Source organism: Diachasma alloeum, unplaced genomic scaffold, assembly GCF_001412515.2.
Source record: "Diachasma alloeum isolate Michigan unplaced genomic scaffold, Dall2.0 Dall_scaffold_00219, whole genome shotgun sequence".
In the NCBI taxonomy this organism is placed as follows: domain Eukaryota; kingdom Metazoa; phylum Arthropoda; class Insecta; order Hymenoptera; family Braconidae; genus Diachasma; species Diachasma alloeum.
The window spans coordinates 801,887-820,322 of record NW_021680384.1 but is presented as its reverse complement, the minus strand read 5'-3'; the positions used below and the strand labels follow the sequence as shown (position 1 = coordinate 820,322).

The 18,436-nt window shown below is 39.2% G+C and overlaps 1 protein-coding gene across 3 annotated transcripts in view; it reads right to left on the bottom strand.

Moving 5' to 3' along the window:
- Positions 1-16,442, bottom strand: part of LOC107037412 (RNA binding protein fox-1 homolog 2) — an 84,412-nt gene extending 67,970 nt beyond the window's left edge. For 2 of the 3 annotated variants that reach the window (XM_015255958.1, XM_015255959.1), the window contains exons 1-2: positions 15,829-16,442; positions 6,309-6,344 (exon numbers count right to left, since the gene is read on the bottom strand). In XM_015255958.1, the coding sequence (XP_015111444.1) occupies positions 6,309-6,344; positions 15,829-15,840 (48 nt within the window). In that variant the 5' untranslated portion in view covers positions 15,841-16,442. The remainder of the gene's footprint in view (positions 1-6,308; positions 6,345-15,828) is intronic. The other variant, XM_015255960.1, reaches the window with a different exon arrangement.
- Between the last annotated feature and the right edge of the window lie 1,994 nt (positions 16,443-18,436).

The following is an 18,436-nucleotide window of genomic DNA, read 5'->3' as shown; positions in this document are numbered from 1 at the left end:
CCCAGAGTATTTAGTTGTTTAGAGGGACTGGTTTTCGTGCCGCGGTTAGTATACAATGGCGACGAGCCGTGGCCGAAGGGAGCCCCCCTCCCCTCCGGTAACGAAACCCGGAGGACGGATTTTGGCAGAGTGCCCATATACCCAAACAACAAAGGCAACTCTCGAGAGCTACTAACCGAACCACTAAATATCGTCTATCCCTGCATCTGGAGTTGTGAAAAAAAACATCCAACTTCTGGGTGAATAAAAACACAACCAACAGATGGCGATCACCAAAAAAGAGATCGTCTCAACAATTTTTGAATTTCCATCGAGGATCGGAATTTTATCATCAATGAGTAAAATTGTTATGTGTAAAATCGCGAAAGAATGAAAAACGTAATTTCAAGTTCATTTCCACCCGGAAATTCCCGTTACCATATACTCAATGCATAAAAATTGCGCGAATGGCGTGCCACTGTCTGCTGTGTGATGCGTGACGTCACTTCCGGCCAATCAAAAACCATCAACGCCGCCATTTGTGTTGGAATCATCCACACATACTCGACAAAGAGGTGAATTGTCGGAGTGAGATGGAGATTTTTTTTTTTTTTCAAGTGGCAATGGGATGAGGGGAGGGCTTAATTGACTGTAATTCGTAGCAACTCGCTCGAATGGAAAATCGCTTCATGTATCAGGCCATGTGGGCCATGGATGAAGGATAGAGCGTTCAACGTTTGTTTCCACACGAGAAGAATATAAAATCATGAGATGAATTGTCCTTATTATAAATTTCATCTGTACGATTGTACGGATAAGGGGGGGGGGCAAAACGGTGCGATGTAAATAAATTTGCAGATGTGAAGAGTTTATAAAAAGAGCTTTAAAATGACTCAAGATTTTTTAAATTTCACTCAGCAGATGTCGACTTATGGACAATTGAAAATTACTGCGCACGCCTAGAAAGCTTTTGATGCGAAAACTGTTTATTGATTGGATCTGCCTAAAAATGATGCGATTTAAATAAATTTGGAGATGTTAAAAACTCATGGGAAAAGCTTTAAAATGACTCAAGATTTTTTTAATTTCACTCAGCGGATGTTAAGTTATGAATAATTAAAAATTATCGCACACGCCTCAACAGAAGCTTTCGCCAATGATTTTTCCTACTACCATATTTCGGCTTTGTCCACCAAATTCATTCCTCCGTCAAATCTAATGCCCCTTCCTCTCGAAATTAATATCTTCCGTTTAATATTTCAAGGCATCTTAATGGTTTCCTCGAAAAACTGGCAATTCAGAATGGATTTAAAGCATGAAAAAGGGATAAAAGATGAGGATCTGTGACCCAGATGTGGGTAAGAATGAAAGGGGACGGGTTTTCTGGTACAAAGGCAAGGCTATTCTCAAAACTTCTCATCCAGAGCTGAGATATGGCGCACTCATCACACATACATATTCAATCCCTCACTCGTCTCATTTTGTGAATAAACAACGGGGTTTTTCGTGGATGAAAGGAAGACAGACGTTTTATGCTGGAATACCGGGAGGTCTATGTGCAAGCAACCAACGACAGAGTCGTTACACCCAATTAGCTTCGTTAGAGGGCCTTGAGGAAGTTCCACGGGCTATTACAAGTGAAACATAAACGCCAAATCAACTCCGTGAAATACAAAACTCGATTTTTTTCTCGACATCACACGTTCATCTGGAGAAACAGCCGTCAAGTCATTTGTCATCAATATTTTCGTTAATTCGAAAAACATCACTCAAAAATTATTTTCCGATGGCAGAAATGACTCCGAGGGCCTTCGCATGTCTGTAAATTTTTAGCCTACGACTGAAAAATTTTTTACTGCATTTTTTACAACGACTAAAAATCTCGGACGGCTCGGAATTATTATTCCAGACGCGTCGGCACAGGGTTTAAGCATTAAGTAGTCGGTTTCCGGTGTCGCAACGTGTCCCAAGCGCAGTCAGAAAGTTCACTGAAGCAAAATACACATGTTGAAGGCACCGAGGGAGCGAGAGGTGGGGAAAAAAGGGTGGAATCGATGGATCGAACGATCGACAAACTCAATTCCACCCGATAATCCGGTCTCTGTCGAGTTGCCTATTTCCGGGGGCTGCCGAGGCTACTGGGTCTACGTTATTTTCATTTCTTCAATTTTTTTTTTTCATTTCATACCATCCAACTCTAGTCCTGTCACTCCTCTGTGCATTACTTCCTGACACGAGAGGGAAAAACTGATGACGATCCAATTTGTCAGATGTCAAAATTCGTTGAATCGATTTCCGAAATATTTTCGCTCGGTTTCAGATCAAATTTCAGAACTAGTGATTTTTTTTTTGGGGGGCATAACGAGGAGAGAATATTCTGATATTTAGGAGAGGATGGTTCAATATTGAAAAGTGAAGTAATCGAGAGCAATTCTTCTTATTTAAAAGATTCGTCTTAGACGTGTGCGATTATTTCTAATTCTGTCCATAACTTGACATTCGCAGAGTGAAATTAAAAAAATCTTGAGTCGTTTTAAAGCTGTCTTCATACACATTAAGTGTCTACAAATTTATTCAAATCGCATCATTTTTAGTCAGATCACATCAAAGAACAGGATTTCTGCCCGGAGCGTCCTAGGCGTGTGCGATAATTTTCAATTGTCCATAACTCGACATCCGCAGAGTGAAATTAAAAAAATCTTGAGTCATTTTCAAGCTCTTGTCATAAACCGCAAAAACCTTCAATTTCATTTAAATCGCGCCGTTATGCCCCACCTCTCGCGCCTCCCTCCCGAGCCCACAGGGAGACCAAAATCAGAGTTACGATATTAAAACCCAAGAAGAAAAATTATCCTATCCTCTCTTTCCCCAAAATATCCAAAAAATAATTCACCCCACGTATTGCACATGCTTTACCCGTAATCCCAATCGAAAACTTTGAAAGGAAAATAAAATTCAAGCTCGCAAACCAGTGTGTTACCCGTCTGGTTATAGGATAAGCCTTGAAGCATTGAAGATGCGATCGGTATATTCGCAGAGAGACCCCAATGAATTATTCAGACGATCTACGGGCAGTCGTTTACCGATGCCTGGGAGTACGCCAAAGGTAACCCGTTGAATCCTAGGTAGAGAAGAAGGAAAAATCCAGTCGCGCGAGGAAAGGAGCAACAGAGAGACGAGAGTCAAAGTAAAAAAAAATATAATGGTAAAAACATTCGTTATGCATCCAAGTTTCTTCTCCACCTCTTGGACTACCATGAAATAGTAATTCTACGAAGGGGGAGGAGGGGTTTCATTCGGCTCCCGAGTGCCTCGTAGAGTCGATTTATTTTATCCAATGGGCGCCAATGGCGAGAGAAAACATTAAATATTTATTTAACGGAAAAAAATTCGCTTCGGTGGATGTTTCGGCTGGAGGGGGTGAGAAGTATTTGAATTTGGCAATGGTACAAAATGGATGGAATTTATTAAAAAAAAAAAAAAAAATGTTGATTTTTTTAATGAACAATTAAAGCGAATGAATCGCCTTTTTAGGGCTTATTCTGTTAAATATGCAATTATTTCGAGGGTGAAGGGTTTTAGGGGAAAATGTGACACAACATTTTTTGTAGGAAATTGAATTCTCTACAAAAAAGGTCCTGAGATGTTTTGGTCTAAAATACATAGTTTTCGCGATAAATGCAAAAATTATGAAAATATTGGGTTTCGGTAATTTGAGTTTATGGAATTACAATCTCCCTTCTATTTCAACGACATCGGAAAATTATTTTCGACGTTTGACCCCACGAAATATCAGTAGAAACCGACCAGACGAACGATAATCCCGTGTTTACCGCAGATTTATCGATGAAAAATTCACTCTCACGAGTTTTTGTTATTTCGCCGTGAATAATCGGAAAATAATGGGAATTTAATTAAGGATTTTTTAATTTTCACACTGGAGGAAGTAATGAGTGTTATTGCGAGGCTCTGGGTGTGCCCCGAGGCCCCCCATTCCTCAACTGGTTCTGGAGAGTTGAGAATTACTCCAGAGGATTAATTTATTGCCTGAAGAATCCAAAAAGTGATTTTTATCCCGAAAAATTACAAAAAGTCAACAGTTTTTTGAGGGACCATACACTGAGAGAAAAACAAACACTACTAAATCTACTTTTGCGACAAAAATTTTTCATTCCGGCGCACTCTCCTCTGCACGTTTGGCACAAAAAAAATCCTCTTTTGATAATTTTCAAAAAACTATTTTCACGGCACAAGCAGGACTTGTCTGAGAACTTTGTCGTTTTTCTCTCAGTGTAGTCTCAAAATTTCAAGTCCACGCATTATCTTCTATTTTTCTAAAAAAAAAAAAATTACGACAGAGAAAAAGGAAGGGCCTTTGATTAACGGTTCACCTTCATGACGAACGATTTAATTCGCAGGTCTGGAATTATAATAACAGCCTCTCTGGGGCACAGTGAGGAGAGGCCACAAGGAAAGTGGAGGATTTAACAGGTAAGGGAACGGTTTGAAGGTCGACACGAGGATGAAATGGATTGAGAATTCGTGTGTGCGAGTTACAAAACCTGCCACAAGGCACTAGACGGATGAGAGTAAAATCTCATCTCTCGTTCTTGGAATTCCCTCGCGAGGTTGAAGGAAGAAAAAAAGACATTGGCCAACAGCAGGAAAAAAAAAATTAAAATTGATTGAGTTCTAGGGGGAAAAGGGCCGGAATTAACAGGAGCAAAAGTTACTTTGCGGCTTTTCAACGGCTTTTTTCTTCGTCCTTCTACCCTAATTTATTGGGGAAAATGAGAATCTGTTGTGGAGAGACGCCATAAACGCTGCATTTCCTCACTGCNCCCCCCCCCCCCCCCCCCCCCCCGGCCCGTCCCATTTACTCACTTATATCTAACGGTAGAGACTCCTACCGTAAGCTTTCACAAAATTTATCGCTCAAAACCACAGGGGGAAAATGTGCCCCACGTAAATTTTGAATATTAGATTCACGTTTTGATACATTAAATTATGTTTCACAATGTCGAGACAATTATCCAACAATTAACAACGGGGAAATAACTAAAAGTGAAAGTTTATGGAGTTGTTCATTAAGTTAATTCATCTTTCGTGAGAATTACAATTGCAGAACTCGTTGGGGGTCTTTGTCTGTGTTGATAAAAAATATTGGGGGTCATTGGCGACCCCAGAGGACATGTGAAATATTGATAATTGATTGTATGAGACAGCAATAGTCGGGAAAAAATTATTCACGAGGAAGAAATTCAACTGAATTCATCTGTTCCATTGAATTTTGCAAATTTTCACCCCATTTTATTCAATAAAATGCATCTTGGGGTGATTATCGACCCCAGGCCCTTTACCGAGTTCTCATTATACCGCGGAAAAATGATACGATGGAGCAATGCATTTTTTTATTGTCCCAAGATAAAAGAGATATTATGGCATCCAATTACTGGTTTCTAGATACTGTCGATAAGCATTGAATATGCTGGCCTCCCTCTACCCTCTCAGTGTGTTGTAAGAGGGTACATGAGAGCGGTTTGAGTGGGACAGACATAAAAGGACAGGCGCATGCTTGTGATATCGATCCCCCAAGTGGAAACTACGATAAGCTCATATATACCCTCCCTTTCAGGTTATACATACGTATAACGATTGACGCTGCGAAAATGTTGCGAGAGATAGGGTCTTAAAATGCATCGAAATTGGATATTGGAATGTGCATTTACGAATATTACGTTATCTTCGTGGATGAATTGATTTTTTTATTGTTTTTCACAGCTCAGATTTTTTTCTTTGCTTCTGGCTGAGGGGCAAATACTTCCGAGGATTAAACAATAATCCTCAAGCAATAATCCTTGAAGGTCGCCTGACCCTCAGTTCGAAACAAATTTTTTCATACTTTCAAAATCGATTATCTAATTAATGAGTGGGTTTAGAGGAAAATACCACTCGACATTTTTTATAGGAAATTCGATTCTCTAAAAAAAATTTCTTGTCATATTTTGCCCTAATTCCACTCATTGCTGAGATAATTAGACATTTGAAAAAAAAATTATTTTGATGCAATTTTCAAAAAATTGATTTCTCGCATTATCTTCGTCATCAATTATCTCAGTAATGAGTGGATTTAGCGAAAAAACTGATAAGAGATTTCTTCAAGAAAATTTAATTCTCTACAAAAAATTCTCGCAACATTTTCCCCTAAATTCAGTTGTTCCGAAGATAAACCCAAAATAAACAAAAAAAAATCAATTCCATCAATCACGTGTTACCACATGGCAACAGAAACAATTCCTCCACTCTCTTCAACATCTGCACTGACTCACCCGAATACCACAGCTATAATCATTGAGTCCACTTACCTGAAACAAATAAAAACCGAAAAACATTGAAAAAAAAATTCGATACACCTGTGAAAAATGGAATAGCCACCCGGAGGCAGTCTTAACAATGAAAAATTGGATTGAATTTCACTCGATGATTGGAATCAGTGTGTCTCAAAGCCGACGAAAATACCGAAAAAAGAAAAATGAGGAAGGCCCTTCCGGTGGGCACGGTCAAATCTCCAAGAGCCCAGCCCGTGATCCAATATGGCACGAGGGAATAAAACCCGTCTCGAGGGGATCTCTGCCATCCGGCAGTCCCACACACACACACTCACACACACATGTCTCCAGATTATATAGCCCCGAGATCTTTCCCGATATCAAGATTGGCTTCCACTGCCCGAGTAAAATCAAAGAAAGCCACTTTTAAAAGAAAAAAAAAATGCAATAAATTTCTCTCCTCAATTTTCCAAATTAAAAAAAAATCTGATTTTAAAAAAATTCCATTCATTGGAGGAAAAAAAATCATCAACTCATAAAAAATAAATTTCAATGGCTCCTTGACTGTGTGAAGCCACGTGACCTTCGGACGCGAAATATTCAACAATTTTTCACTGTTTTCATTTTTATCTTGAGTGCGAAAAAGAAACAGCGGCTGTTGGTACTAAAACACTGGTCTCTTTGTGCCGGTACTAAAACGTTGAAATTCCCACACGATTTATGAGTTCAAAGTACTGATACCCTCGACGATGACCCCGTCATTATCTCCCCCCTCAACATTTGTGCTCAATAGTAATGAAAGAATTGGTTGATTCAGTTTAATTCGAGTACTGAAATTCAATTCTACCAAAGGAGAACGAATTGAGATGAAACCGAATGAAAAAGTCATTAGGAGATGATGAGGTAGAATGGGCTGGCTAAAATAGTCGGTATCTGGTGATTGAAACGATACGATTTCGATGGGATACGTCTCGTTTTGAAGGTTGAAGAAATACCTTTGAAATGAAAAAAAAATTGTCTAAATTCACTCTGCCGATGTCGAGTTATGGGCGATTGAAGAGGTAGGTTTTATACCCCAAGTGGTAAAGTCTACCAATCTATGTGGGGGTTGTGGTAAATCTACCGAGTGTCGAGTCTACCGAAGAAGAATCAAATATTGTGCGATCATGGCTGCCCTGAATTTCGTAAACATGACAAGTCTACCCACATGCGCATCTACCATCAAGTCTACCGTGTGTCAACGAGTATAATTGGTAGAGATGACAGTAACTCTACCGGTAGAGTCTACCAATAAAGTCCATCGGTGGAGTCTGCGAATTATTCAATTGTATTCATTTGTTAATATAAAAAATAGAAGTTATAACGGGCAGAGTTGATAGTAAGTCTACCGGTGAGATCTACCAACCAAGTCTACCCATTGCCTCTAACAGAAAATTCTACCAATTATCTCATCATATTTATCCTTCCCTTCCGAAAAAATGAGATGGGTTCAGTTGATCGACTTGGGCGGTAGTCAATTTAAAAAGCCAACTGGTAGATGCGACTGGTAGATTTTACTGTCAACTCTATAAATTATGGTCATTCGTTAAAAAAAATGAACGTCAAAGTTGGTAAACTCAACTGACGAATTATCCATAAATCTGTTCTTTAAAAAAATTGAATGGGAATCATTGGTAGACGCGCCAGGTAGATTTCCCATAAATCTACCAATCATCATCATTGTAAAAAAATTGAATAGGCATAATTAGTAGAGTTGATTGACAGATTTTCCATGAAATGCCCCTTCTGTGCCACCCATTGGTTTTATAACCATCATCGGTAGAATAGGCTGGTAGATTTATCTGCGGGTAGACTTGTCAACCGTCAAGTATTTTCTCTAGAAAATCACCAAAGAGTCATAAAAATCCCATAAACTACACATTTCTAACTTCAATAATTCCCAAAAATCCAAGCCGATAAGCCAGAACACCTGATAAGACGACTGAAAATGAAACGAGACGAAAGAGAAACGAGAGTGAGATTGCGCGAATTTCTATGGCCGACCGAAGGTCAGGGTCGTGACCCAGTCGGTAATACAGTAAAAAAAAATCCCAAATTTTTCCTAATTATCCCCCCAGCACAAAATTCGAAAAATTGTCTCCAGAATTTTTCTTTTAAATCAGTACATTTGTTTTGGTTTTTCATCGATTCTCTGGGTGAACGAAGAAGGTGGTGAAGAAAATTTTTAAACAGCTTTGAAAACACCGCGTCATGATGGCGTCGGTGTGCGCGAGGCCGTTTGGTCCGGGGTGTGCTCCCGGATGACTTAAAGAGAAGCTGCGACTCCATTGGATCGATACTCTCACCCGGAGGCTGCTGGGCGCTCTCTCGCCAGCATGCCTTTTACGTACTCAAAGTACACATAAACGTTTTCGAGGGGAAGGGGAGGGGGGGTTACATACGTGAGTCAGTGGATACCGCGCAGTATGCATGAGTAAATGATACTGGGGGGATAACATAAAATCAACCCCCTTTGGTGGACCGAAAATACGTCGTAAAACTTGCCAAACTACGATTCCATCAAACGTTCGACAGTATTTCTCCGTTTTTTTTTTATTTGAGGAAGTTTTTGTTGGCGGTTAAGGCGAGATTCGAAACAATTTTTGAGGAGAAATGTTTCAAACTCTCTTTACGGAGTTTATAAATAAATTTTAGGTTGCCAAGTTTTGAATGGAATTGTGAAGGGGAAAATTTTCTACGGGGAAGAGTGTGTGGAGGAACGAATGAATTTGAATTCTTCTTTAGGTTTAACTGCAAGCAGTAGAAAAGGTGGGGCAAAACGGTGGAATTTCAATGAATTTGGAGATGCAGGGAGTTTATGAATAAATCTTCAAAATGACTGAAAATTTTTGAAATTTTACTCTGCGGATGGGGAGTTATGAACAATTAAAAATTATCGCACACGCCTAAGAAGCTTCTAGACACAGAAACGATAAATTAATTTGTTCTAAGCAAAAATGATGCGATTTGAATAAAATTAAAGGTGTTTGAAGTTTATGAATAAATCTTCAAAATGACCGAAAATTTTTGAAATTTCACTCTGCGAATGGGGAGTTATGAACAATTAAAAATTATCGCACACGCCTAAGACGAAACTTTTGGACCAAAAAGAAATATTACTTGATCATTCTTTTCACAATGAAATTTGCTACGAATTTATGAAAAGATTGACAACTACCCGTCAGTAATTTTCCCCACTGGCTGTAGCGTATTCCACTGATCATCTAGCTCCCTCAATAGCGGAAAAAAAAACTATTTTCATGTGGCGAAAGCACAAAGGAACTGTACAGACACGTGGGAACGTGCATTTGTAGTTGTCGCGATGAAGAAGAAAGGGTTTTTTTTATTCTTCCGAGGGAAGAAAAGCAATGAGAGGAAAAAAACGGAGCCAAGAAGAATGGAATGAAAGCGGCGTCTACTCGTGAATCACTGGGATGACGAAGGGTTCACGCTCGATGGCGACGTAACGGTACCCCTAGTGTACGATTCACGTACACAATTGTTGGCTCACACACATGTGCGGGAGAACGCGTTTTTCCGGAATAAGTGCGAGAACTTGAAATAGAGAGATAAAAGAGAGGGGAAATGAAATACAACGTGACATCAGTATTTTCACGCTACCCTTGGATGATGAAATATACTCCACTCGGAGGGTTCAGACACTGGCAAAAGCCGGGATTCTCGTCTCCATTAAATCATGCGAACTGAAGGACAGAAATTTTACAGATAAAAATAATGGGGGAGGCCGGGGCAAAGTGAAGCGGTAGTGAATTTCATTGTTTGAAGGTCAAATGGGAGAGATAGACGAAAGGGTCAAGAAGGTCACTTCACTCGTCTCTCCCATTAGACCCTCAAGGACGTTCGGCCCTTCCGACTACTTTGCTCGTCTCTCCCGTTTAACCCTTAACAAAATTTGACCCTCTACCTGTCTCCCGATTGACCCTTTTCGTTGTTTAAAGGTCAAATAGTCTTGAGGGTCAAATGGGAGAGACAGGCCGAGAGGTCAAGGTCACTTCAAGAAGGTCACTCCACTGATCTCTCCCATTAGACCCTTAAAAAGGTTCGACCCTTCTCACTCCTATGCTCGTCTCTCCCGTTTAATCCTTGAGAAAATTTAATCATCCGCTTGTCTCTCCCGGTTGACCCTTTTCGTTGTTGAAGGGTCACTCTTGAAGGTCAAACGGGAGAGACAGGCGGAAGGGATCGAAAGGAACAAACTTTCTTGAGGGTCAAATGAGAGAGACAGGTGGAGGGGTCGAGGTCATTTCGCTCGTCTCTCCCATTAGACCCTGATCACTCTGCTCGCCTCTCCCGTTCGACCCCTTCTTTGTTTAAGGATCAAACAGTCTTGAGGGTCAAACGGGAGCGACAGACAGAGGGATCAAAAAGGTCACTTCACTCGACTCTCCCGTTTAACCCTTGAAAAAATTGACCCTCCACCCGTCTCTCCCGTTTGACCCTCATCATTTTTTTGACTAATGAAAATGAAAAAACAGTTATCTGAATTTTTCTCTACATTCATTTTTCGCAAAAAAAAAAAATTTCTGCCTCGTCAGCAATTTTGTGTTCATCCTCCCGACATTTCTCGTTACCAAGACAAGATTGAAACACATTTTTCGGGATATAATTAGAGTAAATGTTGCAGGAGAAATGAAAATCACTATAGCAATGCGAAATTTCGCTGGAGGAGAGCCAAGTGTCTCGCCGAGTACAAGTAAAAGACCTGTCGAGAGAGGGAGGCAAGCTCCTTGGCGTGTTCCAGCTGCGTCTGGGGAAATGTACAATTACTTAACCGATATAAAATTACCATAAACTCATAAGGAGACTGTCTCATTCCGTTATTTACTTATAAAAATCTTATTCACGAAATTTCAAAAAACCTCAGCTCAACAAATCCGCAAAAAATTTTCAAGAACCTCTGTCACACTGACCCCCCGAATAACAAACCGACATTCAATAATATTGTTTTCTTACAAAAAAAAATTAATCCGATAATTTAATAAATAAAAGCGCCGTGGGAATTTGTGTTATCGATGAAAAAAAAGAATTCAAAGATGATTTAATGATTCTAATGATGTAAATGTTTCAAGAATGCAATAAAAATCACAGGAATTTCGATAATTTCATCATCAATGATGTCTTCACACTGGATGCGCCGACAGGTACATCGGGACGTGCCTGAGGACGTCACAATATTGCGAAATTAAATGAAACAGACTGGACGAAAAGAGGAACCTCCACCGAGGGCACCGGTAATTGCGTGGTTGGATCGTTTCGCAGCTGCGGCGAGAGGTGATTCGGGGAGAGTTGCGGGGGGGGGGGGCGGAGAGGGGTTATGTACCCTGTCGGGCAATCGAAGCGCGTAATAAATTGCCGGGTGCTCTGGAATGACCAAGTTAATCGATTTGTGATTCAATTTTTTTTCGTCGTTCAGAAATTCTTCCTCCACCGGAAAAACAGGATGAATATATATTTTTTTTTTCAGTGAGACTTGACTGTTGCAGATGTTGCTAGACCTGCCCTTGGAATATTTAGGGTCTTCTGCTTATTGGAGGACCCGTAAGATTTCGCGGCGGACGGACATTTACGAGCGTCTCCTAGAGACCCAGTGCCAGCGGAATACCAACACTCGACAATTCCTCATTTTATGATCCCTGGGTGTGCCATAAATCATGAAAATGTGATTGTTAAAAGTAGGAGAATGATAAATCAATGGGTACAAGTGACGATTTTATTTTTGAAAATAAAAATAATTTTGAAAACTGCAATTTTACACTTGTTTTTATCTTTTGAAGGAATGTAAAAAGAAGAATAAAAATTATCTCTTGAACGAATAAGAAATTGACCAAAAAATGAGGAAAATATTTTTTTTTTTAACGGAAATTTTAAATCAATCTGAACACGTGACGATTTTATCTTTAAAAATGAAAATAATAATTTTTAAAACTGCAATTTCACACTTGTTTTCATTTTTTGAAGAAATGTAAAAAAGAAGAATAAAAATTATCTCTTGAACAAACAAAAAATTGAGCAAAAAATGAGGAAAATATTTTTTAAAAAGCGGAAATTTTAAATGAACGGGAACAAGTCACGAATTTGTCTTAAAAAATAAAAATAAAAATTCTAAAAACCCGAATTTCATCTCTATTTTCATCATTTCAATAGATGTAGATGAAAAAACAATAATTATCTCATTTAAAAAATCAAGAAATTGGCCAAAACATGAAAAGAACATGCGATTACAAAAATAGCTAATAAAAATTAACTTATTTTCAACTTTTCAACATTCAGATAAAACTAAATACACTATCCCAATAGCTCATAAAGTGTCAAAGAAAAATGGAGAAAACGACTCATTCTGCCCCGCGAGTTGAGTAAAAAAAATACCGCAAAAACAATCTGGAGTACTGAATTAATTATCACACCACTAATTGCGTAAAAATAATTGCTCAACGAATGTATCCAGAAGGAAATCCAAGTCTCGTCTGGAAAAAGCAGCTGTGAACATTATCCAGCTCGTCACCCAACGCATAATCACGTTTTTCTGTTAAATTTGAAACCAGGCACGCTCATAACTAGATGTTTACGACTCACTCCGAGGGAAAATTAACAGCTAAATTAAAATTTTAACGGTCAAGATTGCGATATCCCTGGTCAAATAGTCTTCACAATAGTCAGATGACCGTGCGAAAAATACGAAAACAATGTTGATGTAAATACGATGAATATTGAGTTGTGGAATTATCGAGGGAGAAATAAATTGCGGAATAATTGACTCGAATTAGTGATTATCTTCATTTTGTGATTTTTATTCTTCGATTCTAAGAATTCTTCATTTTTTCAAATGCTCATATCTCCGGAGCTACGAGGGTTACACTGTCCACCGGGTGCTCAAAATCTCCGTATTTTCAAGGGCTTCAAACGACTTCGAGTCGCTTTTGGTCGTGTGTCCAACCGTTCTCCCGTAAATGGCCAAAAACGAAGGCAATGATGGGAAAATTGGCAGACGCGAGTAAGACAAAAATAACGATTTTCTACCCTCGATATCTCGAGATCGGCAGAGTGAAATTCGACGAGTCACATCTCATTTTGAAGAGCGTAAAAACACCCTTAAACTGAGTTGTGACACACGGAAATCGGACCATTGGGTGACAAGATATCCAAGAATGGAGACGATGAGTTCAAAAATATTGTATCAACGAATGGAAAAACGAAATAGCCAATGAATATTTGAACTAGAATCAGCCGTAAATTATAATACATCCGCGAATCTGAATAATCTAGCAGTTACGTGAGCCCCGAGAGGTTTCACGCGCTCGATAGCACGTGGCAACAGCTTCCTCTCCATTTCCCTCCGAAAAATTCGAAGTAAAAACTAATTAAAACCGAAAATTCTCGACTAAATATTCTCTTCCTCGAAGGAATAAACCATTATACGGAGAAAATATCCCCTCAATGCACTCATTTGAGCACCACGGAGGTGAAGAAAGGTCGACATTTCATTGTGTGCGAAATTCAATCCGTGTATACCTGAAAAACTGAGGGGTACGGAATAAAGGACCCAGTGCCCGCACGTTGTCGAATTGTTCAAGGCGAGTTTTACCTGGAAAGGAAGCCCTTTTGTCCCGTAATTCCTCAACCCGGGGGATTACCCAAAAATTTTACACCATTCCTCGACTCAGCTGGACAATTTTCAGTGTTATTAGAAAAACAAAAGTTATTTTATTGATTTTATCAAGTTGAAAATGGAATATTTGTCATCGGAAAATCCAATCTAGGGGACCTCTTAGGGGTCTAAGGATGAAAAAAATATATGACAATTTTTTTTCAAGTTCAAACGAGTTGGCACGTGACTTGAAAATATTTTAACACCTTTATAATTCCTTGAATCAAATTTTTCGTGAGTTGAAACTTGCAAAAAATTCAATCTAGGGGATTTTTGAGTCTTAAAAGCGTAAAAATAACGAGAAACTTTTTTTTTTCAATTTCCAAGCGATTCAATAATATTTGAACACCCCTAGAACCCCCTGAATCGAATCTTTCGCGAGCTGAAATTATCAAAAACTTCAATGCAAAAGATTTTTAAAGGCAAAAAAGTCTTTATATCATTAAAAAATATTTTTGCACCCCTAGAATCCCCTGAATTGAATTCCTCCCGAGTTAGTTATAAACAAATTCAATCTAGGAAATTTCCAAGGACATTGTAAAGCGCAAATAAAAATTATTTTTTCAAAATCAAATGAGTTCCCATATAATTAAAAAAATATTAACACCCCTAAAATCCCCTAAATCGATTCTTTGGCGAGATGAAATTATCAGAAAAATCAATCTATGGGATTTTAACCATCACAAGTGTTAAAAAAAAGTAAATAATTTTTTTTTCCAATCCAAACGAGTTTCCATACCATTAAAAAATATTTAACCACCCCTAGAATCCCCTAAATTGAATTTCTCCCGAGTTAGTTATAAAAAAATTTAATCTAGGGAATTTCTAAGGGCACTGTAAAGCGCAAAAAAATTATTTTTCAAACTCAAGTGAATTTCCATATAATTAAAAAATATTACCACCCCTAAAACCCCCTAAATCGATTCTTTGGCGCCATGAAACTATCAAAAAAATCAATCTAAGAAATTTTTAAGAGTCACAAGTGCAAAAACAAGTGAATAATTTTTTTTTCAAACTCAAACGAGTTCCCCTGCAATTAAAAAATACTCAAACGCCCCTAGAATATTCAAACACCCCTAAAAACGCACTTTAGGGGATTTTTAGGGGTCTAAAACCAAAAATTCTTGTCCATCATTTTCACCAGAATAAAATTTGCACATCCCTCAAAAAGCCTCCCCTAGATCCCCCTAGACCCCAAAAATTCCACCGCCACTCCATCCTTCGCCTCTAAAAAAATACATTTCCACCAAAAAAAAGCCCTGGTTTCACTCAGCTACAAGCGCTGGGGCCTTCTGTATTTCAAGGATAAAGAGAAAAACACACGACGGATGGAATGACAATGGCCGTTTGAAAATATCAGACATGCTGTGGCGCCGAGCGGGGCCGCCCGGGGGTGGGGGGGAGGGGGGGAGCGGGGGGGAGAGAGGAAGGGAGGGAGTATCGAACGTCGAGTACCCGACGCGACACGAGCGAACATAACCTCAACTCCCCTCGTTGATTTATCTCCCCAAAAATTCGCGTTCCCAAGCGCCAAAAAACCGTTAATTCCCCCCCAAACCTCTCCTCCACACCTCGCAAGCCCCAAAATATCTCAAAAAATCCCCTCAAACCGCTAAAAAATGATCATTCAATCTCCAAAAAGCGTGAGAAAAAAAAATTCCCACTCATATCGGAGCAGCGATGCCCCAAAACGCCAGAATAAATCGAAAATAAAAATAGGATAAGCGAGGAAAAATGGGTTTTTGAAGTGAAGAGCGCATTTGGAGCACTAAAAATTAATTGACGAAATGTTTAACAATAAAAAATACAACTTACAGGGTAGTACATCCCTTGTGGAGGAAGAAAGAACGCCCCAGAGCCCCACAGTTTGAGGCCGTTTTGCTCCACTGTTCCGCAGAAAAATACAAATGGATCTCAAATGATCCTCTCCCACACACTCAACTCCACAACGAAAAAAAAAAAAAATCGAAAATCCCCTATTCAAGGATTTCAATCCAAAATTTCACAAAACAACTCAACAAAAAAAATAATCGAAATAAAACCGGTTTTTCCCTCGTTATATCTCTCCTTTACGCTTATCACTTCACAATATTATTTGAACAGACGAAAATTCGTATTTCCCCGTATCTCGTGATTTTCAATTTCACTATTACTTGTTTATTTATTTGCTGAGGATACGGGGGATGACACAGAACCAACAGAACACACAGAGAAACGAAAAAAATGAGGGACTCGCGGTGGCACGTATCACGCGAAAATACATCAATTCACTGTTTTACTTTATCTCTCGCGGGATTTTTTTCTCTTTTTTTCCTTTTTTCGAGCGAGGGATGTGTGCTCTCCGGGTTTATTCGCTTTGTCTATTGTTGCCGATTTGATCTCGTGGCTTTTATTGGATACAAACACGCGCAATCCGTCGCTTGCTGGGGTCTCCTTGCGACTGAAAATGTGTGTGCGGGTTTTGCCGGCAGTTTGGGGCAGCGGCGCCACTTGCGGTCGCACTGCGCAGCCACCGCCGCGCCTCTGCCATATTTGAGGGGCGAGAGGGCGGAAGGGGGAGAGGGTAAGGGGGCGGAGGGGAGGGTGATGATTTCAGATGAGGTTTTCTGGGCGATGCGGATTAGGGGAGATGGTCGGTGCTTGGCTTTTTTTTTTTAGTTTTTGCGATTTTTTTTTGATTGGGGATTTTTGGGGATCTAGGGGGGCTAGGGAGGACGGTAGATGCTCAAAATTTTTGGATTTTCGAGGGGTTCATTTTGTTTGCGGGGGGTTTTATGGGTAGGAAAACGGTTCACGAGCTAATCGTGGAAAACGAAAGGGAGGGTAAGGACAATTTGAAGAGGGAGTAGGGAATGAATTATGATTTTTGATTGGAGATTTTTGGGGATCTAGAGGGGTCATGGGGGGCGGTAGATGCTCAAAATTTTTGGGATTTCGAGGAGTTCATTTTGTTTGCGGGAGATTTTAGTCGTGTGGAGAACTGTTTTCGAGTTATTTGCAAAAAACGGAAGGGTAAGAAAATTTAAAAAGGGAGTGGAAAATAAATGATGGTCTTTGATTCAGTATATCTGGGGATCTAGGGGGTCTAGGGGGGGCTCTGAGTGCTCAAAATTTTCCTATTTTCAAGAAGTTCAAATCATCCCTAGAAAGTTTTGCTGATATGTCCCCCGTTCTCCCACAAATTCCAAAAAACCAAAACAAAGATTCCAAAAATCATGAAAAATTGCACACACAACAATCTCAAATTTTGAATATCTCGGCATCGGCAGAGTCGAATCCCCCCACTGACCCGTCATTTCAACGCTCCTCTCTTTCCCTTCAAAATAACCGCCAGCTCATTAAAATCCCATCGCCCAATCAGCCCGCATAAAAAGGGAAAAACCCCCCCAGTTTTTCTAATTTCCTTATTCCCAATAAAAATTACAATTCCCATCTATTTAAGTTGATTCCGTCGATATAAATACCGGATGTTTCGTCGATTGACCCAATTTACAAACGTTGTACCGAGTTTGTAATGCCGGTTGGAGATATCGACCTAATGTCCCACCGGACTGTCTCTCATTCACTCCTGGGAGACAAAGTGCTATAACAGATGAAACTCTGTGGGATTATATCACGCTCCCTGAGGCTAACTCCCTTCAGCCCCCTCCAACCCCTAGTCCATTGTAACTAATACACGGGTGTTTATATCGTGATGCATGCGGAATATCACGGGAGAAAATGCGTTCAAACTAGCTCAACCGTGATACGCGCGTTTTCATTTTTTTTTCCCTCGAGTTTTTTTCTTGCTTTTGCAATTTTTTTTTTTTTTTTGCTACTGCGGTCGATGCAGACTCACGGGGTTTTCATGCACGCCTTGCCACCTACAAAACTACCTTCCACACTAATAAAATCCACGATGCTCAGAGCCTGCAATAACCTCATATTAAAATTTATACGCAAAGGGGAATGGGAGGAGAATTTTTTCCACTCGGTATTTTGCATTCGACAGGTTTTTTTTTTACTCTAGGTAATTTTGGGGGGGAAATGCGAGGGAAATTGGTTGTGGAGTTTTTTTATTTCCTATAGTTTCAGAATTTTTTTTGTAAGTTTTTTTTTTGACTTTGGACTTTATTTTTTAATTATCTTTATTTTAGTGTTTATTTTTCAATTAGAAGAACGAAGAAATCTGTTTTTGAAGTGCGGATTGTATAGATTTTGTTATAATGAAACTTTTTGTTAAGTTTTTAAATTGATAAATTGTTTTTTCTTCAATTTATGAATTTAATCGAAATAGAATTTTTCAGGTTTGTTAAATGTTGAATTATTGACATAACGAGTGGAGCTAGGTAAAAATATTATAGAACTTTTTTTTAGAGAATTAAATTTTCAATAAAAAAAGTCTTATGACATTTTCCCCTAAATCCACTCATTACTGAGATAA